Source organism: Mytilus californianus, unplaced genomic scaffold (assembly GCF_021869535.1).
Source record: "Mytilus californianus isolate M0D057914Y unplaced genomic scaffold, xbMytCali1.0.p SCAF_5, whole genome shotgun sequence".
NCBI classification, from domain to species: domain Eukaryota; kingdom Metazoa; phylum Mollusca; class Bivalvia; order Mytilida; family Mytilidae; genus Mytilus; species Mytilus californianus.
Window position 1 is genome coordinate 12,763,151 of NW_026262701.1, and position 27,699 is coordinate 12,790,849.

General features: G+C 33.8%; 1 protein-coding gene across 1 annotated transcript; it reads left to right on the forward strand.

The window, feature by feature from the left end:
* The first annotated feature begins 1,732 nt into the window (after positions 1-1,732).
* On the forward strand, positions 1,733-8,717 carry LOC127701820 (histidine-rich glycoprotein-like). Its single transcript, XM_052205787.1, has 4 exons — positions 1,733-1,778; positions 7,316-7,693; positions 7,874-8,278; positions 8,704-8,717. Exons 1-4 carry the CDS (start codon positions 1,733-1,735, stop codon positions 8,715-8,717), a joined length of 843 nt encoding a protein of 280 aa, XP_052061747.1.
* Positions 8,718-27,699: the final 18,982 nt, after the last annotated feature.

Below are 27,699 nucleotides of genomic sequence, written 5' to 3' on the forward strand. Positions count from 1 at the left end.
CAGCAATCTTAGTTAAGGTTAATGTAAGGGCAATCTAACGCCGTAGGCTATGTCAAAAAGCAATCTAGCGCCGTAGGCTGTGTCAAAGAGCAATATAGCACCGTAGGCTGTGTATAAGAGCCATCTTAGTTAGGGTTAAGGTTAGGATTAAGGTAAGAGTTAGGGTTAGGGTTAGGGTTAGGGTTAGGGTTTATGTTAAGGTTAGGGTTAGGATTAGGGTTAGGTTATGGTTCATGTTAGGGTTTAGCGTTATCTTGTACCATAAGTTTTTTCAAAGTGTAATACAGCTATATCTCAGATATTTGTTTGTTTGTTAGTTTTGTTTTGCTACGTAGGTAGTGTCAATTGGCAAACTATCGCCGTAGGCTGTGACAAACATCAATCTTACGCCGTTGGCAGTGTTAATTAGCAATCTACCGCCGTATAAGCTACATACAATTACGTTGTTTGTGTCAAATGGCAATCTAACGCTGTAGGCTACATACAACTACATTGGTTGTGTCAAATGGCAATCTAACGCCGTAGGCTACATACAACTACGTTGGTTGAGTCAAATGGCAATCTAACGCCGAAGCTATATCAAAAAGCAAACTAGCGCCGTAGGCTGTGTATAAGAGCACTCTTAGTTAGGGTTCAGGTTAGGGTTAGGGTTAGGGTTAGGGTTTATGTTAGGGTTTAGCATTACCTTGTACCATAGGTGTTTTAAAAGTGTACTAGAGCTTTATCTAAGAATTCATGTACCGATACAAATTTGGATTTTCAAATGGTAAAATTTTTATAATTTTATTGAAGACGTTGCTACATTTTCGCCAGTTACAGTTTCTTCAACTTTCTGAAGTATTGTCTTATATACAATTAAAAGTCATTAAAAATGTCGATTTGTCGATGTGTCGATGTGTCGATATGTCGATGTGTCGATTTGTCTATGTGTCTATGTGTCGATGTGTCTATGTGTCGAGGTGTCGAGGTGTCTATGTATCTGTCATTTGAGACTACGTTTCAGGAATCGATATAATATTTGATACAACATTCATATCATTGCAAATGTATGAATATGTAATTGGGTTAGGAACTACTTCTACCGTATATTACAGTTGAGTTCAACTGGAGTATACGGAAGAAATAGTTCTCATCAGCGGATTATTATGAGTGAATCGGCATTACATTTAATGGCTAATACGGACACATGGACACATCGACACATTGACACATCGACATATCGACACATCGACACATCGACACATCGACATATAGACACATCGACACATCAACATATAGACACATCGACATATAGACACATCGACACATCGACATATAGACACATCGACACATCGACACATTGACATTTTGAATTACTAGTATCTCAAATATTTGTTTGTTTGTTTGTTTTGTTTTGCTACGTAGGTAGTGTCAATTGGCAAAATAACGCCGTAGGCTATGTCAAAAGCAATATAGCGCCGTAGGCTGTGTATAAGAGCAATCAAAGTTAGGGTTAAGGTTAGAGTAAGGGTTAGAGTTAGGGCTAGGGTTAGGGTAAAGGTAAGGGTAAGGGTAAGGGTTAGGGTTCATATTAGGGTTTAGCCTTATCCTGCACCGTAGGTTTTTGCAAATTTTACTATAGCTACGTAGGTAGTGGCAATAGGCAAACTAGCACCGTAGTCTGTGACTTACATCAATCTTACGCTGTAAGCTGTGTTAATTAGCAATCTATCGAGGTAAGCTACAAATGGCAATGTATCGCCGTAGGCTACATACAACTACTTTGGTTGTGTCAAAAGGTAATCTAACGCCGTAGGCTACATACAACTACGTTGGTTGTTTCAAATGGCAATGTAACGCCGTATACTATGTCAAAGAGAAATCTAGCGCCGTTGGCTGTGTCAAAGAGCAATCTAGCACCGTAGGCTGTGTCAAAGAGGCAATCTAGCGCCGTAGGCTGTGTATAAGAGCAATCTTAGTTAAGGTTAATGTTAGGGCAATCTAACGCCGTAGGCTATGTCAAAAAGCAATCTAGCGCCGTAGGCTGTGTCAAAGAGCAATATAGCACCGTAGGCTGTGTATAAGAGCCATCTTAGTTAGGGTTAAGGTTAGGATTAAGGTAAGAGTTAGGGTTAGGGTTAGGGTTAGGGTTAGGGTTAGGGTTTATGTTAAGGTTAGGGTTAGGATTAGGGTTAGGTTATGGTTCATGTTAGGGTTTAGCGTTATCTTGTACCATAGGTTTTTTCAAAGTGTACTACAGCTATATCTCAGATATTTGTTTGTTTGTTAGTTTTGTTTTGCTACGTAGGTAGTGTCAATTGGCAAACTATCGCCGTAGGCTGTGACAAACATCAATCTTACGCCGTTGGCAGTGTTAATTAGCAATCTACCGCCGTATAAGCTACATACAATTACGTTGTTTGTGTCAAATGGCAATCTAACGCTGTAGGCTACATACAACTACATTGTTTGTGTCAAATGGCAATCTAACGCTGTAGGCTACATACAACTACATTGGTTGTGTCAAATGGCAATCTAACGCCGTAGGCTACATACAACTACGTTGGTTGAGTCAAATGGCAATCTAACGCCGAAGCTATATCAAAAAGCAAACTAGCGCCGTAGGCTGTGTATAAGAGCACTCTTAGTTAGGGTTCAGGTTAGGGTTAGGGTTAGGGTTAGGGTTTATGTTAGGGTTTAGCATTACCTTGTACCATAGGTGTTTTAAAAGTGTACTAGAGCTTTATCTAAGAATTCATGTACCGATACAAATTTGGATTTTCAAATGGTAAAATTTTTATAATTTTATTGAAGACGTTGCTACATTTTCGCCAGTTACAGTTTCTTCAACTTTCTGAAGTATTGTCTAATATACAATTAAAAGTCATTAAAAATGTCGATTTGTCGATGTGTCGATGTGTCGATATGTCGATGTGTCGATGTGTCTATGTGTCTATGTGTCGATGTGTCTATGTGTCGATGTGTTGATGTGTCTATGTGTCGAGGTGTCGAGGTGTCTATGTGTCGAGGTGTCTATGTGTCTGTCATTTGAGACTACGTTTCAGGAATCGATAGAATATTTGATACAACATTCATATCATTGCAAATGTATGAATATGTAATTGGGTTAGGAACTACTTCTACCGTATATTAAAGTTGAGCCACAGTATCTATTCAAAATGCACATATGATTGATACTGTCATTTGACTCATTATAAGAGTTATTGTCCTTACAAAATGATTGAAGCCATTCTGGTTCTTTAGATCTTTTCTTTGGGAGTGGGTGAGTTCAAAAGCAAATAAATGGAGAATGTGTCTATGGGCCACAGATGCCCCTGCTTGTAAATATGCATGAGCCAACTTCCACATACAGATGCAGAATTCGTGTAATTAGGACCGTTTTGTGATTACATGTATAAGCATTGTGTATAAGTTTCATAACATTTGGTTGAGGCAAACTAAAGTTAGAGAATGGAAACGACAGATTTAGCAATTTTTCCATTTATAAAGGGGCATAACTCAAGAACGGTAAATGTGACGCCACCCAATTTCATACTTGATCTGTATTTTGTGGTATTAAGCATTGTGTCTTGTTCTTTAGGTCATGGTTCAGTGACTTTGAATTAGTAAGCAATTTTCAATGTTAAGTTTTCTTCTTAAGTCAGTTTGATAATATCTACTTGTGATAGATCAATGGTATTTTCTATAAAGTTGCATTACTGTCTGTTCATCTCATTTTGTCAACCATTTCGAGGCCCTGTCCACTATATCATGGTCCAGCGACTTTGAATTGATAAGCAATGTTGCTTTCCATCAGATTGTCTTTTTCTGAATTGTTTTGGCAACAGACCAGACATATCTCTGTTTCAACAGTTTATTTAATAAAAATAAATGTACCCTACATTTGGCATTTAAATTGGACCATATTCGAGAAAAAAGCTTCATAAGATGCACAAGTGTGCATTCCAAGGTTGTTTTGGAATTAGATTTTAGCTCACTTAGTCCAAAGGCCAAATTGAGCTATTCTCATCACTTGGTGTCCGTCTTCGTCTCCTGTTAACTTTTAAAAATGTTCTCTGGTCAAGACGGGGCCAACTAAGTCTAAGAATAGAACATAGGGGTAAAATGCAAGTTTTGTCCATGTGTCTTTTATTTTGAAAACTGTTATCAATAAAGAAAATCTTACCAGGCCAAAAATGTTCAGAATGTAAAGATTTACCAACTGTCCATATTGTCAAAGATTGTCAGACGACTGCTTAAAGGGAGTTATTGCCTTAAATAAAAAAATAATAAAACCATATATTTTTTATCTTTTCCTATTACAACATAAAATTGAGAATGGAAATGGGGAATGTGTCAAAGAGACAACAACCAGACCATAGGGCAGAAAACAGCACAAGGCCACCAATGGGTCTTCAACACAGCGAGAAAATCCCACACCCGAAGGCGGGCTTCAGCTGGCCCCTAAACAAAAATGTGTACTAGTTCAGTGAAAATGGACGTCAAACTAAACTCCGAAACATATAAACACCTGTAATATGTAGAAAGAAACCTTAACAAATGGCAATAATGATTAGCAAATCAATCAGCATGGCCTTAATTTACCCTCAACTCCTTATAGAATTACTGTCCTTAAATGATGATTTTTTTTGTCTCGCCTGCGATGAAAGTCGCAGAATGTGAAATATAGAGATTACAATCTGGCGACGGCGTAAACTATTTGTATAAAGCTTTATATTTCAGAAGGTAGAATACCTAGATGCTTCATACCTTGTATATAAATACCTTATGTTACATGTCTGTCATATATCCGTTGTCCTTGACCTCCTTTTCATGGTTCAATGACTGCTTGAAAATAAAATCATTTTTTTGTCAAGTGAAATACTCACTTATTATGAGTATTATAGGATATTTATATTTGGTATATGGGTTCCTTGCGACGTCGACATGTGCGTAAGGTAGGGTTCACCTGACCTTCATCTCATTTCATTGATCAGTGATCAGGGATAAGGGAATCGTAATCTGTAATCGTAATCGATTGTAATTGATTACATTTTTTCAAGTAATCGACTTTAATCTGTAATCATTCAATTTTTCGATTACATGTAATTGTAATTTAATCGATTACAGCCAAAAATATGATGTAATAATCGATAACTTTTCGATTACTTTAGTAAAAAAGTTTCATTAAAGTTAAGTTCTGAACTACATTGAAATAAAGATCTTAATTGTATTAAAATTCTTTAAAGCATAATTTTCAAGAAGAGTTGGAGTTTTAGCTTAGAATCATAATAATATCTTGAGGAACCTAATTGTGTCTTAACTTTCTTTTTCCAAAATTTTGTAGCATGTAATTGACAGTAATCAAAAAGTAATGTAATTTGATATAGTAATCGATTACATACAGAAATCTTAATAATTGATTATTAATCGATTACACAAAAATCCTTCAAGTAATCGATTATTAATGGACTACACAAAAATCCTTCAAGTAATCGATTATTAATCGATTAATTTTGTCAGTAATCGTACCCTTCCCTGTCAGTGATCAAGGCTAAAGTTATGTGGTCAAGTCCGTATCTTCAATACAATAAGCATTTGGTCAACTATATTTGGTGTACATGTGTATGGAATGATTGTAAGGTGTACATGTCCGTCTGGCAGGTTTTATCTGACCTTAACCTCAATTTCATGGTTCAATAGACAATGTTTAGTTTTTGTGGTTTGGTCTTTTTCTCAGATACTATAAGCAATAGGTCAATCATATTTTGGTGTATGGAACTATTGTAGGGTGTAATTGTCTGTCTGTCGGGGTTCTTATGACCTTGACCTCATTTTCATGGTTCATTGGTTAATGCTAAGATTTTGTGGTTTGAACTGTTTCTCGGATACTATGAGCATTAGGGCCACTATATTTGGTGTATGGAATGATTGTAAGGTGTACATGTCCATCTGGTAGGGTTAATCTGACCTTGACCTTATTTTCATAGAGCATTGATAATGTTAAGTTTATGTGATATTTTTAGTAAAACTTTCATATTACAGACTTTCAACATGAATTCAATGATAAGTTTAAAAAAGGCAAGACATTTCGGCGTGTGCACTCTTGTTTTTCCATTTCTTTTGTGTTGTTGCCTATCATCTTGAAAGGTATAATAGATGCAGAAAAACTTTAAAGAAAAAAATTTTATCAGGGCTAGGTCTACAAATTTGTCAACATGGCTGAATTGTCAGTCTACACTTTATAGGAGTTATAGCTTTTGAAAAATTAATTTTGCCTGTTTTACATTTTTGGTGTAACTATAATAGATAAAGAAAAACTAAACATATAAAATTATCAGCAAGACAAGATCTACAAATTGGTCTACAAAGACAAAATTGTCAGTAAACTTCTTAAATGGGTTGTTGCACTTGAATGATGCTTTTTTACCTTTTTTGTGTTGATTTTGGGCTAAAACTCTTGTAGATAGAAACTTTAAACAAAATTGATCAACAATACTAGATCAACAATAAAGATATTTTAGTCATGAATTATATTCTAGTCTTCGATGTTGGAAAGTGGCTATTGTTGAAGGTGCACATAGTTCCAGGTGAGTGACACAGACTCATTATAGCTTCTTTTTGTCTTTTGATGCTACGGAGGAAAATGGTGATGACTTGTTTTGGCAATCTATAATCATTATTGTCTTTGTACTGTGTGAACCCAACAATAACAAAAAAGAAAGCCAAGCAACATCTAAATTTCAACAATAGACAATTGTCTGACCCATAGGTCAAGTTTGAAATCGGTCTATGTCTAGACAAGTTGTGAATAAATTAAACATATCTATCAAAGATTTTAAATCAACAACTAATTCTTTGTAGAACCATAAAACATTGAGGTATGAATACAGACAATCCAATGATACAGTTTTAATGTGGTGGTGTTATACTAGTGTTGTTTGTACTGATCTATCAACATTTTTATCAGGCTCTGAGAAATAATAATTAGCAGAAAATGAAAGACTAGTGATCTCGTGTTGATGTTTTTAACTTTTTTCATTTGAGCGTCACTGATGAGTTAAATTCAACTTTGATGTTAATTCAATGTTTCATTTCCTGTCTATTCTACTTTAAGCATTAAAGTGGTGAATAATATTCATGTTTGTAGTTATTTCAAAAGAAATATACATTCTTTAAAAGTGACAACAACCAAACGACATTCATGTATAAAACAAAAACACATTGTCGCAACATCTGGAGATGTGTAATTCAAGATTATTGTGTCCGTAATTGTCAGATTAAGACTCCTTCTTGTCCGGAATATACAGTAGTTGATTAACTGAGGTTTTTGAAGGTCTGTTGTCCGAACCAGGTAGATCTTATGGTAGACATACAAAGCGATATCATACAGAACCAGGTAGATCTTGTGGTAGACAAACACAGCGATATCATACAGAACCAGGTAGATCTTATGGTAGACATACACAGCGATATCATACAGAACCAGGTAGATCTTATGGTAGACATACACAGCGATATCATACAGAACCAGGTAGATCTTATGGTAGACATGCACAGCGATATCATACAGAACCAGGTAGATCTTATGGTAGACATACACAGCGATATCATACAGAACCAGGTAGATCTTATGGTAGACATACACAGCGATATCATACAGAACCAGGTATATCTTATGGTAGACATACACAGCGATATCATACAGAACCAGGTAGATCTTATGGTAGACATACACAGCGATATCATACATAACCAGGTTGATCTTATGGTAGAAATACACAGCGATATCATACAGAACCAGGTATATCTTATGGTAGACATGCACAGCGATATCATACAGAACCAGGTTGATCTTATGGTAGAAATACACAGCGATATCATACAGAACCAGGTAGATCTTATGGTAGACATACACAGCGATATCATACAGAACCAGGTATATCTTATGGTAGACAAACACAGCGATATCATACAGAACCAGGTATATCTTATGGTAGACATACACAGCGATATCATACAGAACCAGGTAGATCTTATGGTAGACATACACAGCGATATCATACAGAACCAGGTATATCTTATGGTAGACATGCACAGCGATATCATACAGAACCAGGTACATCTTATGGTAGACATACACAGCGATATCATACAGAACCAGGTACATCTTATGGTAGACATACACAGCGATATCATACAGAACCAGGTAGATCTTATGGTAGACATACACAGCGATATCATACAGAACCAGGTACATCTTATGGTAGACATACACAGCGATATCATACAGAACCAGGTAGATCTTATGGTAGACATACACAGCGATATCATACAGACCAACAGGAGCTTAAGCATCTATCAAAACTTATGATTCTTTGCGTGCACACATTGAGTAGTAGCTTGAAATGAAGAAGTCAGTTTAATTATTCAATGACATAAATTAATTAACTATTGTGAAACCTGAATTAGATGATTTTTTTAAGAAAACTGGGGGGAAAAAATTCCAACAATGAGTCGTCGTCAACATTTAAGGTTCAGTCTGTGGTTAAAGTTGTTTAGGACATCTATCACTTTGTTGAATCTGTTATGGAGTTCATCATCATCATCACCATGGTGAAGGAATATGCTTGTAGAAACCAAGTTGCACTGGTAAAGTTTGTGTGTTAACCAAGTCAACTTATCTTATTTAATCAAAAGTGAACACTAATTGTCTTTTTCTAGATCTTGATATATAACAATTTCATATGGACGTCTTCATACCCATTACCCTGATGTAAAATGAACGCGATATGACTTTTGTTTCCTCATTGTTAACCCTTCTTTTACTGGTCTTCAATTTCCCTGGTTTCTCCCTTTTGGAGTTTTATAGCTCTAGCTAACTATGTGTATTTTTTCAGTAATGAATTTGATTCTGTTGAATGAAATATTTTCAATACAAAAACTGAACATTCACTAAATTTTACCAGAAATATGGAACCTTACTATAAACGTGTTATCAAATGAAAAATAAGGAAGGTTAAGCCACATCCAATATTTTACAGCTATATCGATATAAGTAAACACGTTAAACAGACTTTTGTACTTGTTTGGCTAAATAATGTAATCAAGAAAAAGTTTAAATATTTTATACGAACAAAGGAGTTGTAGGATCACATGTCAATGAGAGAGCAATCCAATGACCAAAAGACACATAGAGGGCAATATACAGTCGGACACTGACGATGCCTATGACTTGATACCAAAAACACAAAACAATTAATCACCCACCATTACGAAATAACAGATACAAAAACACAAAACAATTAAACACCCACCATTACGAAATAACAGATACCAAAAACACAAAACAATTAATCACACACCATTACGAAACACAAAACAATATTATGCCGTATGAAAGGATGTCACAAAAGCAACCTCAAAAGTACTTAATCTGCTGATATCTTGTCGTCCTTCACTTTTATATCGATTACCGCGTTTGTCGTACTTCATAAAATAATTCATATCGAAAAACCACTCGAGAACAGTACAGAAGACACGATCTTCTCCAATGCCCAAAACCAATTGGAAATTTCAGTGAATTTTGTGCAATGTTCACATAAGAGGGAGAGTCATATACTTATTTGATAGTTTTTAAACGATTCAAAATAAAATAAAATTATTAATTATCCATTTGTTTCTATTTTTTTTTTGTCTGGATAGTTTGACTACCGCATATATATCTGTTAATTTCCACGAAGGAATTTGTTCGCGGTTTGGACCTTAGATGGAGTTTTATCTTCGCTGTGTTTATTATTCGCATTTTTTGCAAACAATTCAAATGGACATTTTGAAGCTGGTATACCACTTAATAATAATAATAAAATAAAACTATATACATACTTTCTGATATTGTTTTATATCTAACCCCTTGTTTTATTAACTTTGTATTTACATTGTGTCATAGATCAAATTTATTCGATCAGTGTATGTTCATTTGTTTTTGTTAATATGTCTTTTGATTGAGTTCAGCCATTTCAATTGATATTTCATAGTGTGTCTTTCTATGTTGTGACGTTACACTATTTCAGGTAGGGTGAAGGTTGGCGCCTATTAAAACGTTTAAACCCGCTGCATTTGTTTGCACCTGTCCCAAGTCAGGAACCTGATGTTCAGTGGTTGTCGTTTGTTGATGTGATTCATAAATTTTTTTCGTTTCTCGTTTTTTATATATATTATACCGTTAGTTTTCCTATTTTAATGGTTTTACACTTGTCATTTTTGGGACCCTTTATAGCTTGCTGTTCGTTGTGAGCCAAGTTTCCATGTTGAAGGCCGTACTTTGACCTATAATGATTTACTTTTACAAATTGTGACTTGGATGGAGAGTTGTCTCATTGGCACTCATACCACATCTTCTTATATCTTTATAAAGTATGAGTTTCTGAAATGAAACACTGAATAACGTATTGTATTTTACATGTGACATTGAAGACCCATTGGTGGCCTTCGGCTGTTGTGTGCTCTTTGGTCGGGTTGTTGTCTCTTTGACATATTCCCCATTTCCATTCTCAATTTTATCTGATAAAAGAGGGACGAAAGATACCAGAGGGACAGTCAAACTCATAGATCGAAAACAAACTGACAACGCCATGGCCAAAAATAAAAAGACAAACAGACAAATAATAGTACAGATGACACAACATAGAAAACTAATGACTAAACAACACGAACCCCACCAAAAACTGGGGGTGATTTCAGGTGTTCCGGAAGGGTAAGCAGATCCTGCTCCACATGTGGCAACCGTCGTGTTGCTTATGTTATTACAAATCCGGTAAATAATCTAATTCGGTAGGTCACATTCGTGAAAAGGGAAGGGTATTGTAGTTACGACATAAGGAACATATCCGATTTCATCTGTGAAACGGTTATATATATATTCCATAACGGTCAACCAACTCGTGATGGCGTCCATAAAATTTACGAAGCGATGATTTCAACTTCACCATTTGGAACTCTTGGTTTAATAGCTTAAATTATATATCATATCTGTCAACAAGTATAGATGTAGGCCTCTCAATAAATATTTAAAAACAGACACTTGCATGAGAACAAGTCAACAAACTTTAATAGAAAATTTTGTACAATTAACAAAAAATAAAATTTTAAAACAAAAAGTTGCAACAAATATATATGGTAACAACCATTCTAAAATAAAAATATATACATGCAATCAATTCAAATTTTATACATTTTTGTAGATTTCATTCTGCTTACAGCTTCACTTTTATATCGATTACCGCGATTGTCGTACTTCATAAAATAATTCATATCGAAAAACCACTCGAGAACAGTACAGAAGACACGATCTTCTCCAATGCCCAAAACAATTCTGCTTACAGCTGCTTCACATTCAAAATGAAAAATTTAAAGAACTTTTATCTATGCTTAACTATAGAGAATTGTAGATTGTCGCTATACTCTGTTTGATTTCTATAAAATAGCAATGCATCGAACATCATACCAGTTCATTTATACTTGAGGTTCTTATACGCATAAATTGTTTTATATTGTCTGTATACTGTTACAGTGATAACAATAATAAAATAATATTGATAGCATGTATTTCGTAGATCATCAATCTTGAATCTCAATGCTCTATTTTGGGTAGCTTTTCAATTATATGTATTTATACATATCAAAAACAAATCAACAGCTCATAATTTCATCCCATGCTTATCTCACGATTTTCTCTGTGACAAGGAATACCACAGAGACTTTGGAATGACTGTTATATACGCACCAGCAGGAAATGCGTTCGTTCCAGCAGCTGTTGTGATTGATCTTCCAAATGATGCGCTAATAGCCCGACTGGTTTCCGGTATAACTGTTGACGTAGGCAAACTTCTCGTGTTTCCATCTTGTGTACCAGTATCTACTGATACTGAAGCTGGTAAGAACGATATAAAAGCGTTGAAATTACTCAAGATGTTTTGCGTTTCAGGCACAATTTGCGAGCAGCCTAAAACCAACTCACGGTTTGGCACCACAGACATCTGCATTGTGGTCGGCGGTACTAGAGATATAATGGGCTGAATACCAATAGTATTTAATATGGGTGTCGTTACTGTGGAAGCTACGGACGTTTTGCGATTGGAAATTTGACTTCTTCTTCCCGGACATTGTTCATGAAAAGGTAAAACTGTTCTGTCTATTATTTTTGATGGGGTAAGCGATAATGGTAGGTCAAATGAATTCAAGGTACTCGTTACTGGAGATGGTCCAACAGAAGCTTTTTTCCCATTTACTTCAATCAAATGCGGAGAAACCACGACTGACTTTCTGTGTGACCGAAATTTCGATTCATTAGAATGACAGTAGTTTTTCTTTTTCTGAGCCGGTGAACTATTTGATACCAGAGCCGATGTCAGACCAGGAGAACTTGTTGTCTGTTTACAAGGATAGGAAGAGCGCACGGAAGAGCTCTCATTTAATGGTTTATATTGTGGTTTAGCTGCAGCACTATTGCATGACCTTGAAACCACAGATGTAAAAGGTCCACTCGTTTTGATAGTTGCTGTTTCTGACAAAGATATAAGATTTTTCGTCGCAGATGCTGATTTTTGAAAGCATGTACTATTGTTAGGATCTGGATTTAGTCCGCAAAACCTGAAATCGACAATGAAGATTGATATAATTAGATATCATACAAAAACCTGAAATCGATAATGAAAAATCATATAATTCGATATCATACAAAGTGTCTAGCTTAAGAGTCTGCTGATTTGTTCATCTTTTCAAACCACTAACGAGAAACATTTTCTACCTGAAATTTTGTTGAGTCAATAATGATATTTGTTGCCGAACAAGAAGTTGTTTGTATAAATTATGGGTATCACCAGAACTTGTAATTGATGGATTTAACTAATCATCCGATAAATGATTTGAGTTCAAGTTTAAATTTTTGGAGAAAAATTGCAACATGGTTTTTTCCGTCTTTTACAGACACCTACTTGAACTTGTAAGGAATATTACTGTAATATCATTTAATTGACAATCAAGCAAATATTATATATAAATATACATATAGAATAAACTTTTCTCAAGCTTCACATTGGTCATAACTATAAGTTTTGTAAACGATTCGATATTGGAATAATTATAATTTACAACGAGACTGACATAGTTTTGAAATATTCCTAAAACACAAGAATACATTATTCCGAGAGAACAAATTGGTGTTTTCTCACTAAACCACACCAAGATGAGACTAAACGAGAAAAATACATAACGAAAACAAATTAAATATAACTAAATTAAAATACCACAGTGATTGAAGGTTCTGTATGTTTTTGGCAGGAACTCCGTAAATTTGTTGATACTTCGAGCATATCGTACACTTCATGATTGCTCCCTTTCTCCCGGTCTTTTTTATTCTTGGACTTAAACGTCTTTTCTTTGCAGATGATGTTTTGATCAAATATGGTGAAAACTAATAAGACAGAAAATACATACTGTTAGAATTGAATATGAAAAATATGTTATTTTTTCTCGGATTATTCATTGAACCGTTTCTATTCGTTCAAAATTATACTGAATAACTATGTATATTACCGAAAACAAAAGAAGTATTAAATAGAAAAGAAACTACAGTCGAACTCAAATATGTCGTATTGTGCATTTTCACTAAAAACTCGCAAGTTTAACAAGTGAAACTGCGAGCTACTGCTCACTGATGATACCCCCGCCGCAAGTGGATAATTTTAATAGTGTAAAAATATCTATAAAAGTGTTCGGTAAACAGGAAGTTGTTGAGTGATGAATCTGAAAACGAAACACACGGTATAACTGACTTATATAAACCCTGAAACCAAATTTCAGAAACCCTTGTATTGTAGTTCCTGAGAAAAATGTGACGAAAATTTTCAACTTAGCTACTAGTCATGTGTAAAATGATATAAGTGTTCTGTAAACAGGAAGTTGTTGAGTGATGAATCTGAAAACGCATCACACGGTATAGCTGACTTATATAAACCCTGAAACCAAATTTCAGAAATCCTTGTAATGTAGTTCCTGAGAAAGATGCGACGAAAAATATTCATGAGACGGAAGGACGGACTGAAGGACTGACTGACTGACGGATGGATGGACGGATGGACGGACGGACGGACAGAGAGAGGTAAAACAGTATACCCCCACTTTTTTAAAGCGGGGGTATGATAATACTTACTGTATTATGATGTTTATGTATCTTGCCTGACAAGGACACATGATTTGTAAATAAAAATGATGTTTAAATGTTTATATGTCAATGATCTGTCCGAAATATTTTATTAGAACTGTTAATCGGTGAATCTGCAAGTAAATTAACTGCCTAAAATTGGCGGATGACATTCTGCTTTCATCAGAAACTCATAGACATTATGACATTACAGCTAACTCAATAGATATATTGAGCACCTAATTATGATACGTAGCAGCTGGGACCCAGGTGGCAGCTAACCAGATGTACACCAACAAAATAAACTTAAATGATGGTTTTTCAACAGAAAAATAATTTGATTAATGATTACATCAGAAAATAATTTTTAAAAATAAAGAAATAAGCAAGTCTGATATTTTATCAATGAACGATAGTAGCTCAGTGGCGAAAACTCAAAATTAAGTAAATATCTAAATGACCAATTTTATACAGATAATATCATGATGGTCTTTAATGATTAATGTAGTACTGTAATTCCTGAAATATTAAAATTAACTGTTATACAAAAAAACATGCAAACAAACAAACCATTATAATAAAGCAGAAAAGAAAATCTATTTCTATGAATAAAAACTACAAAACTAAAAAAAGGTAAAACAGCAATTGTTGATTGCACCTTTCTCTTTAGTTTGTCTCTAGGCCTAAGTCTACTAGGCATGGGTTCTATTTCATCATGACCTGTTCGTTTATGAGGCGCATATTTCCAGCTGGGATTCTGTTTCTTCATTTCCTCCAAGTCATGAGCAAATTCTTCCCTGGAAAGTTAGTCTTTCTCATAGAATTGATATATAAGTGTTATATTTTATTTTTGAAACCGAATTTACATCCTGTTTAGGCAGTTACATTTTTCCTCTGTACATTAGCATTGGCTTTTGTGGTTTGAAAAAAAATGTTGCTTTCATGATTTTTAACTTCGTGTCTTTATCATTTCCGAGCTATTTCTTATTTCGTAGCGTAATATAAATCTAAGGTACTTATATTCATAAATTCGTAAAAAGAAGACCAGAAGCACAGGATTTGCACCTTGATCATCTTTTCCTTGTAAAAGCTTTTAGATTGTCCCTGCGAAGGGGAGATAATTTTTCAGAAACTAGTATTCCAAATTGCTACACAATTTTCAATTATTGAAAAGGCAAATCAATCTAATTTTTCGTAGAAAAAAAATGCTTTTAGTATTTTAGTTAGCATTGTTTGTTAATAAACTAAAATTAGTGAACTACAGATACGTTGATGGCAATAACTGGTGAAATATGGCTGGCAGATGTGCACGTGCTAATGGTTTTAACACTTTTCATGCACTGTTATGTGGAATAGAGAAATACAAGACCAAAGTATGCAAGTAAGTGAATGCAGATTATTCAATTTTTACACGTGCATTTCTTAAATCCAGGTTATCATATGCAACGATTATTTTATAAAGATACACGCAATATAATGCAATGTCTAAAATGATAAACACTCTGTGACAATACTTTTCAGACTTATTAAAAAGCGAGACCAAAGATAAATTATGTGACGTGTGAAATGCCAAAAAAAAAAGTTTGAAAACTTACTCATAGGGTTTTCTCTCTTCAGCCGTCATTTTTCTCCATTTTTGACCAAGCATTTTTGAAACGTCTCTATTGTCAAGATTTGGATGTTTCTCGGCAAGGGTTTTTCTGTATTCGATTGAAAATCTTATAAATCCATTCTTTGGTCTTTTTAAACCACTGGACCTTTTACCTGGTAAACAGAATGATGACTCATTTTTTTTTATTTGTAAATAGTTAAGAACAAAGATAAAAAAAACCGACATCTTACCTTTAGAGATCATTACAAGTTTTTCTCCGTCGTCTTCCATTAATAAAAAAAGAAAATTCATTAGTATTCATTAATATAAATTCTTAGCAAGAACTGCGATGATGCAGTGTACCTCTCAATGGCATCCAAAAAGTTTTGAACGATAGCTGTAAGCTTGTGTGTATTCTCATCAAAGTAGATCAATTGTCCCCTCCCCCTACAAAATTCATCGAAATATAAAACTTACTAGGTTTGAGTTGTACAGATTTCTGATGTATTTCTTTCTCTGGAGAAGTAGTAGTTGAATCTGCTTCCACTACCTGTGTATCTGTGGATTCTACAACATGGTCCCCCGTCTTACTGTTACCAGATCCTGCCTTGGTCTTCTTATCGGAACGTCTTTTAATCTTTCGCTTCGTTCTTCTTTTCTGTTTTGTCTTTCTATTTACTGGTTTGTCGCTTTCATCGGAACTATATTGGAATGTTAACAAGCTTGACAAAGCTGGGTACTGTTTGCAATAGTACTGAATAAGTTCTTCTTCAGTCGGTCCATCATTACTACTGGAAGTTTCTATGGTCAGTCTGTTGTTCAGCGTACTTTCACAAGAGTTCTCGCCCTGAACTAGGCACATCTGCTGGATGGATGCATACATTTCATTGTTAATATTTGGACAGTTTTGATGCATAAAACTCCAGTTTGCATTCTCACTGCAATTTAAATCGACAGAAAGACTGTTCTCTTTGTTTCTAATATCTGAGCTATCGTCTGCAAAACTCATGTCGCTGACGTCTTCATGTTTATCAGTAAATCTCTTGCCTTCTTCGTCCCTGTTTCCGAGAAGAGTACTTTGACTGTCTTCTTCATACATACGCCGCCAATTCTGATGATTTATTGAGGAATAAGGATCAAAAACATTACTCAATCCTTCACTACTATAGACTTGTGGGTTGTTTTGATTTTGTAGTCCATTGTTAGATATCGTTGTGTCATCTCCAAAACTTAACTTTCGTCTAAAAGTTGCGTTTAAATCAGTTGGTACTCCGTATTCCGGAGAGTAATCTGCTTCTATACTAGACTGGCTACATATACTCAGAGGAGATGCTATCTCAAAGGTGCATTCTTTGTACCATTTTAAGTACTTTAGGTATTCTATTGCTCCCAAAAGTATTGCAAGCTATTCGAAGAAAATAAAATAAAAGTTGTTACTACATATAAAGTGCAATCTCATTAAAATCAGCTGTTAGTTTTCGCTTAGAGAGAGAGTGTAGCGTATCATAACATCGGATTTTAATCAGATTGTATAAAGGATAACCTTAATTTGTACGATATTTTATGAGAAAACAAATAAATGCATGTATATCAGCGTGATGTGAGGGTCCGATGTAAAAACAGAAGTGTTGATAAAAGAAATTGAGAAACTTAGCAGAACTGTGCACATACCCTAAATGGTGACGTGGTTGAAATACAGTATAAACAACAAGAACCTCTGTCACGGTTAGATAATTTTTGTACTAACTGCAATCAGCTGTTATCAAAAAGTAAAACTACCAAACTACCGAACTCCAAGGAAAATTCAAAACGGAAAGTCCCTCAACAAATGGCCAAATCAAAGCTCAAACACATCAAACGAATGAAAAACAACTGTCATATTCCTGACTTGGTACAGGCATTTCCTTATGTAGAAAATGAAGTAATTTTACCCCAATATGCATGAAATATTTGCCACTGAACGTTAAGTTAGTTTAATCATTTTGTGTTAAGAACTGTATGTTTATTATTGTAATTTTATTGGGGTGTTGATGTGCAATAAAATAGTTTGACAACCCTATGAAATAAATAAAAGAAGCATGCAATTCTTATAACTACATTTTTTAGGATACAACCATGAAATGTGTTAAATTTCAGGAGAGCAGAGAAACATCTATGTAATGTAATAATTGCATGATGAAGATGATATTTATAGAAATAAATATTACATATTACGTTCGATACATTATATCTTACCTCATTCTCTTTGCCACCATTGTAACTTTTTCCAATTTTTCCACCCAATTTCTTTAACCAAAATATAAAATCAAAACTTTCAACCTGACAAAGAAGAAAATCACGTAACAGAACAAGAAAAAGATACATTTATGAAATCAAAAATAACACAAAATTTAGGTATCAAATTGGTGGTGAAATGGACAATTCTCTAATTACAAGGCAATGTCTGTATGAAAAATGAATGGGGGAAAAAATGAAAACAACACGTTATAAATGTCATGCGGTCGAATCGCTTTTCTGGATTCATCAGGGACACTCAAAGCCGAATATTGAAAGCCAAAGATGTATACGAATCGAAACAGTTGAATAGCTATATTACCAAATAGGACATAAAAAATAGCCAAATCCATAAGATTATGACAATATGCAGTAAGAACAAATAAATGCTTACTATCAATATAAACAACTGATGTATTCTTACAGAGGAATAAAAGTACAAATGAACAAACTAGTTTTACCCCGCCACACTGTCTTGTACCTATCATAAGTCAGACACCTCACCAGTGGTTGTCTTTTGTCATATATTTAAGGTTTTTGTTTGTTATGATGTATTTTTCAAATATTTTATATGTGATCATATGTTGCTTGTTTTTCTATTTATTGAAAAAAAAATGTTTTTGTTTTGTTTTCTTTTTTGTTAGGGGAGGGGAGGGATTTGTAATTTGAGAATTCTGTGTTGATGGCAGATCGTAGATGATTTCTGTGTAATTTTAACTTTATACCCCACGTTACACACTGGCCGAGGCGTTTAAACGGAGAATGTAATTCACTCTTTGACTACCAAATTGGCTGCTTTCTAATAACAACGAAGATTCAAGTGCTCATGATAAAAGAATGACGAGTCTTGAATAGCCAATATGGACAAAAGTAAATGATACTCTTTAGATGAACCAACCATCAAATATCATATATACCAATAATCAAGTGCAGGACGAAAAAATTGCATATTTATTTCCTTGCTTTTCAACCAATGGTATTTTTACTGCTCTTTTTTTTTTGCAGATTTGTAGACTGGATAATACTTTGTGAGGTGTCTGAAAAACAACTATCCCGATACAGTTACTGTGCATTATTCTTATTGACTTTCATATAGGACAATATATACTCCAACTTTCCGCATAAAGAATAAAAAAAACAAATATCATCTAATTAATAAGTATTATGATAATAAGACAAATTTATATAATCTCTTATTCTTCATTTTTTTTCTCTAATTCTCCTCAGCTGTAAGTCTGATTTTCTACTTTGTCATCCAAATCACATCGTTTTTAAATGTAATAATTCAGGTACAGTGCTGGCATTGATTTTGTTGACGGAGCGATAGGCCAAAACTTTGAATAAAACCATTAGTAGTTGCCAAAGAAGGGATATGCAAATCAGATTAAAAAATAGCACAAGAGTGCAGTCGTTTGACGCTTTGATCGAACTGATTTAAAATTTGTATCTGGAACACAATATGATACTTTTTAAACTCACTTCCAATAAAATTTATCTTTAGTTAAGAATGTCAAAATCTTATCGAAAACCATGTGTAGGCATGTTTAATTTAGTAACATGTTCGGAAATAAGCCAAAATATTAAAACTTTGAAGAATACGTCTGAATATATGGTACTGTGGATTTTAATCCATGGTAAATAAGCACTTCCTCTTTTGAATAATTAACAATGACACTTGCATTTTATGATCATTTAGATATAAGAAGATGTGGTATGAGTGCCAATGACACAACTCTCCATCCAAGTCAAAATTTATAAAAGTAAACCATTATAGGTCACAGTACGGTCTTCAACACGGAGACTTGGCTCACACCGAACAGTAAGCTATAAAGGGCCCCAAAAAATTACTAGTGTAAAACCATTCAAACGGGAAAACCAACGGTCTAATCTATATAAAAAACGAGAAACGAGAAACACTTATGAACCACATCAACAAACGACAACTACTGAACATCAGATTCCTGACTTAGGACAGGTGCAAACAAATGCAGCGGGTTTAAACGTTTTAATGGTACCAAACCTAAACCCTTTTTCCGAAACAATAGTGTAACATCACAACATTTACATATCTTCTGCAATCTCCCAGAAGAATTTGCAAAAATGTAGCCAGATTTAAAAACAGTCCAGGAAAAAAATCAATAAATATATTTATCCTCCATCGATAATAGTACTGTATGATTAAATAAAAACCGACTGATATGATCATGCACCGCTGTATACTTGAAGAGTGTGTCAGGAAGTCAATATCGTTTAATCTTATTTTTTTCCTTATTATTTTTTTTTGTGTTAACTGGAGTTCTGTTTGACATTCAAGACAAAATGGACATGAATAGCGGTTCAATGTAAGATGTTATCTACAAGTATCCGATTAATGAGCATGTACCGTCGTATTGACGTTATTCAAGCCATTGTAGAATGTTTGTATATGCTAATCAGTATTTTTCCATAGGGTTAAACGAAGTCAATTCTCATTTATGTTTGGTTATGAATAAATCACATATTCTATGTACCTTGCTGTGACAAGGACACGCAAATGTTAATATAAAACAACATTAATGCGGTTATATGACACATGAAATTATTTGTAGAACAAATTGAAAGAAAACTCTGGTTGAAGTGGGTAGTTAGCACATGGGCTACTTTAAGCTGCAAACGTAAGTATTCCTGTATAATACCTGTTCATTACTTATACAAGCCGTTATATCTGCCTCTGTGATGTCGTCTAGGAAACATGTATCTTCTACATCTGATAGGAATTTATCATGATCAAAAGAATCATACAACATTTCTGATGCCGTATCTGTTGACTCTAAAAAAAAAATACATTTAGAATTAGAAATACGGAGATTTTCAAAAGAACATAAACGTAATTCAAAAATATTTCTTATTTTTAATGTAGCAGTAAAAGCGTTGTATGGTTCCCCTTGAGATATATACAGACAGCACCATGGATAAAGGAAAGAGACGAAAACATACACTTTTCCCACTAATACTATACAAAAACTAAAGACGAAGCAACACAAACCCAACAGATACGGAAGTTTTTTCAATTGATCAAGAAAAGTAAAAATTTTAACAGGTGTTCGTTTCTGTTATACTAGTGACACACCTGGTGTTGCTCTAATTCTGCGTCATGTATAAAATAAATTAATACCCTTGCTCCATAATTCTGATATTCTTCATTTAGTATTTTCTTTTATGCTCGTTATCGTAAAGGCCTGTGATCAATTTCACAACATAACTAACGAGAAAAAATTATCTTAAGTCATGAACCTTTCAGTATAAGTTACGATCAATTTTTGTCGGAAGATTTTTTGTGAAGAAAAGAGCCCCATGTGTAATAATCGGTAAAACTGTCTTGTATCTATAGGACGATTCACCCGAGAGAGCAACCCAACAACACGCATACAAAACAGGACATCTTAAGGGCAACACACACGTGTCTATGATATAAGAAAACTCTAAGTAGACCTCAGTCTTTAAAATGTCTAAAAATAAAAGATGTGAATAAAACACCAAATTCTTCATAGGAAATTGAAAGTAAAATAAATTAAGATACGACATAAGAAAATCTCTGAAGGGGTTTCCGACCTTGGACAGACATATTAATGTATTACAAGGTTTAGACACTAGTAGTGCTAGTGTTGACATCTCAACCATTCCCCTATTTATCTCGATAATTACATAAAAAAATAAAAAGATTTGGTATGATTGTCAATGAGACAACCTTTTTGACACGGGTATAGCGAACGAGTTGCGATATATAAACACCAAAGATGGTGCCAATTTAGGAACCTCATCGTCCAAATTAGGGAAATTTTACAAAATGGAACGAAAAAACGTTCCTTTTGTCGTAATTTTTTGTGTTTCCCGTGTAAAACTGAAATATCAAAATCTAGGAAAGGACAGTTATCACCATTTAGATAAAGTTCCTTTCGGTAAATTGTGGCAGTATATTTAAAAAAATATTGATTATTTAACGAAAAAATATCATCACGATAACGGTAAGTGTTGTTGAATTTGTCAAATCAATGCAATTTAAATGGTTCTTTACTGTGATTCATAACAGTACAGGAACAAGTCAAGTATTAAAGGGCGCAATTGTTGCCCATAGGAATACCTCACTACAACCTGTCGATAAACTTTATTTCAAGAAACGTTTCAAGGAGAAAATTTACAGTTTCAATCATCTCAACACACCTCATATATACAATACAAATCAGTGCATGAAAAGCACTTCACTCTTTTAAAATTACGGTATCTTCTTCTTCTTCTTTACGTTTTCAACAAAACTTCAGGTTATTGAAGATTACTTTGTTTTGACGTATGCGTGGTATTTAAAACAGAAAGAAAAGTGTTATATAAATATCACAATAAGTGCATGTATTTTACAAAATAGTTATTAACTCTTTTAAAATGACAGTATCTTCTTCTTCTTCTTCTTCTTTACGTTTTCAACAAAACTTCAGGATATTGAAGATTACTTTGTTTTGACGAATGCGTGGTATTTAAAACAGAAAGAAAAGTGCTATATAAATATCACAATAAGTGCATGTATTTTACAAAATAGTTATTAAAATTTAATTTTATTTAAAAAATTTGGTATCTGGTTTTTAAATCAGATTATTATATATACTCTGTAAAAAAAGGTCTTTAATTTGAAAAAAAGTTGCCAATGCGTTATTAAAGGTGTATTATAAATACAAAATGCCAGTACTAGCAATTTGGCTATTCAAGACATGAAAAATGAAGGTTACCATTTCCATTCTCAATTTTACAGTTACCGTACAGATAAACTGTTCGTTTATTTCACAGGAAACTTGTAGTTAAATCACCCGTAAAACTAACGTGTATAAAACTTGGGTGTCAAACAGTCGATTGTCAAGAGCACAATGTCACGCCGTTAGCGGAGATAATATCAAACTAGATCGAGAAACCGGCGCCGTTTTTGGTTCATGTTTTCTTCTACAAAGATGTGATCGACGTTCGTCGAATACAGGCCTCGAAATGGGCGTTTAGCCCCTGCCTGCGTACAGAAAGTTGAAAGATTTGGCGATGGAGCATAATAATGTTAGCAGCAATTCCAATAACCTTAGAACAAACCCAGTGTATGCCCAAGGAAATTCAATGGGTCAGCGTTATAGAGACGATATGCTCAATAATGTACGAAATTCGTGGGTTAAATCTTAGCTCACATACTAAAGTCAATAAAGATAGATATATTTAACAAAAAATATTAATATGTATTCATAATATACCAGCAGATGATTAGACGAATTTAGATTCTTTTTTTGAAAATATACAGATGAAATTAATCTATCTAGAATTACTTGAATAAAGAAAATTATACTGAAAAAAATAAAAGTCGGCCTTTTCTAACTTGCTCTATAAAGTTAGATTGCCCAAAGTCCAAACATATATCAGATTAAAAATGCTTACCACAGCTAAACGTTCTATCGATTGACATGTTCAAATCAGTGCTGTTAGTCTACAAAAAAAAAAGGATGCCAAATTGAAATATTATTAGACTTATTGTGAAAGAATTGGAATCATATCATGGGTCCCTTAGATTTTCATTGTCTAATCTATGACTAGATTATAATGCATATGCTTCTGCTGAATTTTAATTCCGTAAAACATGGTAAGGAACGTAGGTAACGGTAACAGTACAATATGGCTTGGGACACCAAACTTAAGTTATGAGATAATAAATACAATTTTACAACAGCCAAGCTGGCAAACGTGACCTATTACATATGTTTTAATTAACTTTTTTTCGAATCAATTATGAAGATAAACAGATATATGACAGTGAATTTTATTAATTCGTTAAACTTCTTTATTTTATATTCCATAAAACGTGGTCAGGGGTTCAGACCACGATCGGTCTAAAATTTACCCTGGTTATAGATTTTGTTTCGGTTAAATAAAGTGTTGGACATAGATTGTGCTACTAAAAGTAATTTCACACGAACCACACTGGCAGCTACGATATGTTACATCCCTGAAGGATTACTCTTTTTATCCATTTCATAAGATATACAGATAAATTATCGGTTTTTCCTTTCCGATTTATTCTGTCCGGTGATGTATTTTCTCTACACTGAGTATATATTTTTTTGCAAGACTTGCCTATCTATATTTGTGCTTAATGAAAATTTCAATTTCAAACTACCAATCACTCTCACAGTTAACATAAACTTTCGATTTAAACAAACTTTCGTAAGGAATGCATTTCGACTTATAAATACATTTTACTAATTCTAAAAACTAACCAACACATAATCGGAATCGAAACGATGTTAATCTTTAAAGAATTTTATTAATATAGTGAAAAACGGGCAACAAATGATTGAAGTATGAAACAAATGTTAAAGACCTAAAAGATATGCCAGTTCTTCTCGTGATTTTTTTCTCAAAATCTTGTGGCAACATATATCATGATTTTTAGATAAAAACATGATTGAAAAAAATTGGGGTCGACGACTTTGTTGTAAGAATCATTTAATTGTTGTTTTCCCTGTGTAAGGCTATCCCCCTATTTTAATGTTTAATCTAGATTTTATAATACATACCATTAAAGACTTATATATACCAGAGAAAGCTGGAAGCTCTGTGAAACTGTAAAAATTAAAAAAAATTAAACAAATTTAAAACATTACCTCAAAATCATATTCTATATGAAAAAAATAACGGTTAAAATCGCTTTATAAAATATGGAGATGTGGTATGGTTGACAATGAGACAACTATCCAAATGATACCTATGAGAAATCCAAATATTGTCTATCATTGAACAGCCATTTACAAAAAGACGAGATAGGCTGATAGTTTTTTCATTTGAAATGTTTCACATTTTTTCATGTCGGGGCCTTTTATGGCCGAATCTACGTTAGGGTTTAGCTTATTGATGAAGGCCATGCTGTGACCTATAGTTGCTTATATCCTGTTCATTTGGATAGTTGTCAATTGGCAATCATACCACATCTCCTTAATTCATCGATCCATTTTGATCTATAAAATTGTTTAAATCCACGTAATTTAGTCTCTGTTGAACAGTTGTCTAATTTGCAATCATACCATATCTCCTTATTTGAGGCCGCGTCAATATAAAAATAAGGAGATGTGGTATGATTGCCAATGAGACAACTATCCACAAGAGTTAAAATAAGTGGATATAAGCAATTATAGGTCACCGCATGGCCTTCAACAATGAGAAACCCCATACAGTATAGTCGACCATGACCAAATGTGAAACAATTCAAATGAGAAAACTAACGGCTAAATATTTTACAAACAATTTACAAAAAACAAATATAATGAACGACAAACACTCAATTACAGACTTCTGACTTTAGACAGGCACATAAAGACTGTGGCGCAGCCGGTACTAAACATGTTTGTCAGCTCCTCCCCTCCCTAACCTAGGTCGATGGTGTAACAGCACAACATAAGATGTAAAATGTAAAATCAGTTGCAATTGGCTTAACTCAAATGATCGGGACGACGCACACACACAAATAGGAGGTAAGATAAATATATGAGTTCACATGGATCTTATCTAAATTTTCGGGCTCTATAAACAGTATCACCGTAAAATTATGATGTGATATATCGCATCAATGAAAATTCTACAGATACAACCAAACTTCCTAACCAAATCTTTGTATCTATAAGGAATTTGATTTGGAAAATGAAGTTGAACCTGTTGTTATGAAATATATTTTTATGATCATTTTACAGCATTTCTGTATTTGTACTGTTTTCTTTTCGTCGTTTTTTTTACTTCTTTCTTGCCATGCTGTCTGTCTTTATTTGATTTATGGTGCCGCCTTGGTTTGTTCTCCTTCTTTTCACAAATAACCCGCCTTAACTGTGCTTCTTATCTTAGTATAAACTTGATGTAAAGTTATGAGTAGGAATTGTTTCATTTGACATTCGGAGCTTAATATTTTTAAAACAGCTATTTAAGTGAAAAAATATTTTCGCTCCCTCGAACTAACCAGGTGACTATATCACCCAATTCACTACGACAAATATCCAATTCAAGGCACCATGTGGCACCATTACCTAAAAATTAAGTTGAACTGACATTTGCAATGCAGGAACTATAGTTCCGACATTGATTTGATATTTCAATTCGTTTTCAGCTCATATGGATTATAAACCAGGTGAGCAATTTTCACGGTTACCTTGAACCATATGTCAGCTGAGCGACCGAAATATTGAAAAGAGAGACAGTTGTACACAATGTAAATTAATAAATATCTTTTGTAGATTTCAGGGACTGACTTTCAGAGATCTTTTATATAGCTTTTATGAAGAGGGTGGTAAAGGGTTATTTTCGTGCAACGTGTTTTGCCATTTTTATTTCACGTGAAGCCGTGAAAAGGGTTCGTTATTCACCGTGTTTCGTGAAATCGGTAAAAAGATCAACGTGCAAGAAATTTTTAATTGTTCATTCATCGTGAAATGGCAATTTTATTTCGCGTTCTTCCGTGCAGATCCCTCCCCCCCCCCCCCCTTTTACGCCCCTCTATGAAATTTAAACATTATCCGCATCTAAATATCTTATTTCTGAAATATCACCAAAATTTCAATGAGAAGCACAATCAGAGCTTTCTTCTGCTAGCCATATTTATTATGAATTTGACAAATCTGCTTAGATAAACAATCGATTCACATATAAATTTTCTAGTCCCATCAAATTTAGAAAATGCTCATCGCCGGACTGAATAAACTCATTTTTTTCGGAATTTGATAGTTATACATGATATTTCATTGTTCAAAAGGACAAATGGATAAGACACAAGTTGTTCACTTTAGTATCGTCTTCTCCAATTTGATGTAATATTTCACATAATTTTATATCAGATTCAAAATCATTTCAAAATTAAAAATTTTCATAATTTCATATTACATTACTGCAAAGATATTTGTTGAAATAGATTTCATGTATATGCATCTCATAAATCGTCATAGACGAACAAAGGGACTTCAAATAAAATTCCTTACAATAGACAGACTGGAAATTGAAAGTGAGCTTCATCTTCGATAGATGAATTCTACAATTATATGTCTACATGTACATGATTCTATAGAAAGCGCTTAGAAAATCAAAGATAACTGATCTTACCTCTCTTGTTCCTCCAACATTGTTAAAATTTAGAACAAAATTATATAAACCTGTTTTGTCTGGAACTTTGTCATTGACTGACTGACACCTGTTATTTTGATGACTGGATGATTTTGTGAACGTCATTTTAAAAATAACCTATTTTACTAATCTGCACTAATTGACACCGGATGCAAATAATGCAAAGATATATTTCTTGAGCTGAAATTTACTTCAGTCATTTATTTTAAGACTTTTAAATGAAACGTCAATTATATTTTACGACAGAAGAAAAGGATAACTATAATTAGCCTGAATCTGACTTTGCTAAAACAGCTCACTTGGTCATAAGCTTCATTTCGCTCAAGCCTTGAAAGTCCGTCGCGGTATTGTCACATTCATCTTTTTACAATAAATATTAATTTCAAACTGAGGATATCACCAGTCCAGTAGTCAGCACTTCTGTGTTGACATTAATTATATTATTAATATAGTCATAATAATAAATGATTTCTGTTTACAAAACTTGGAATTTTGC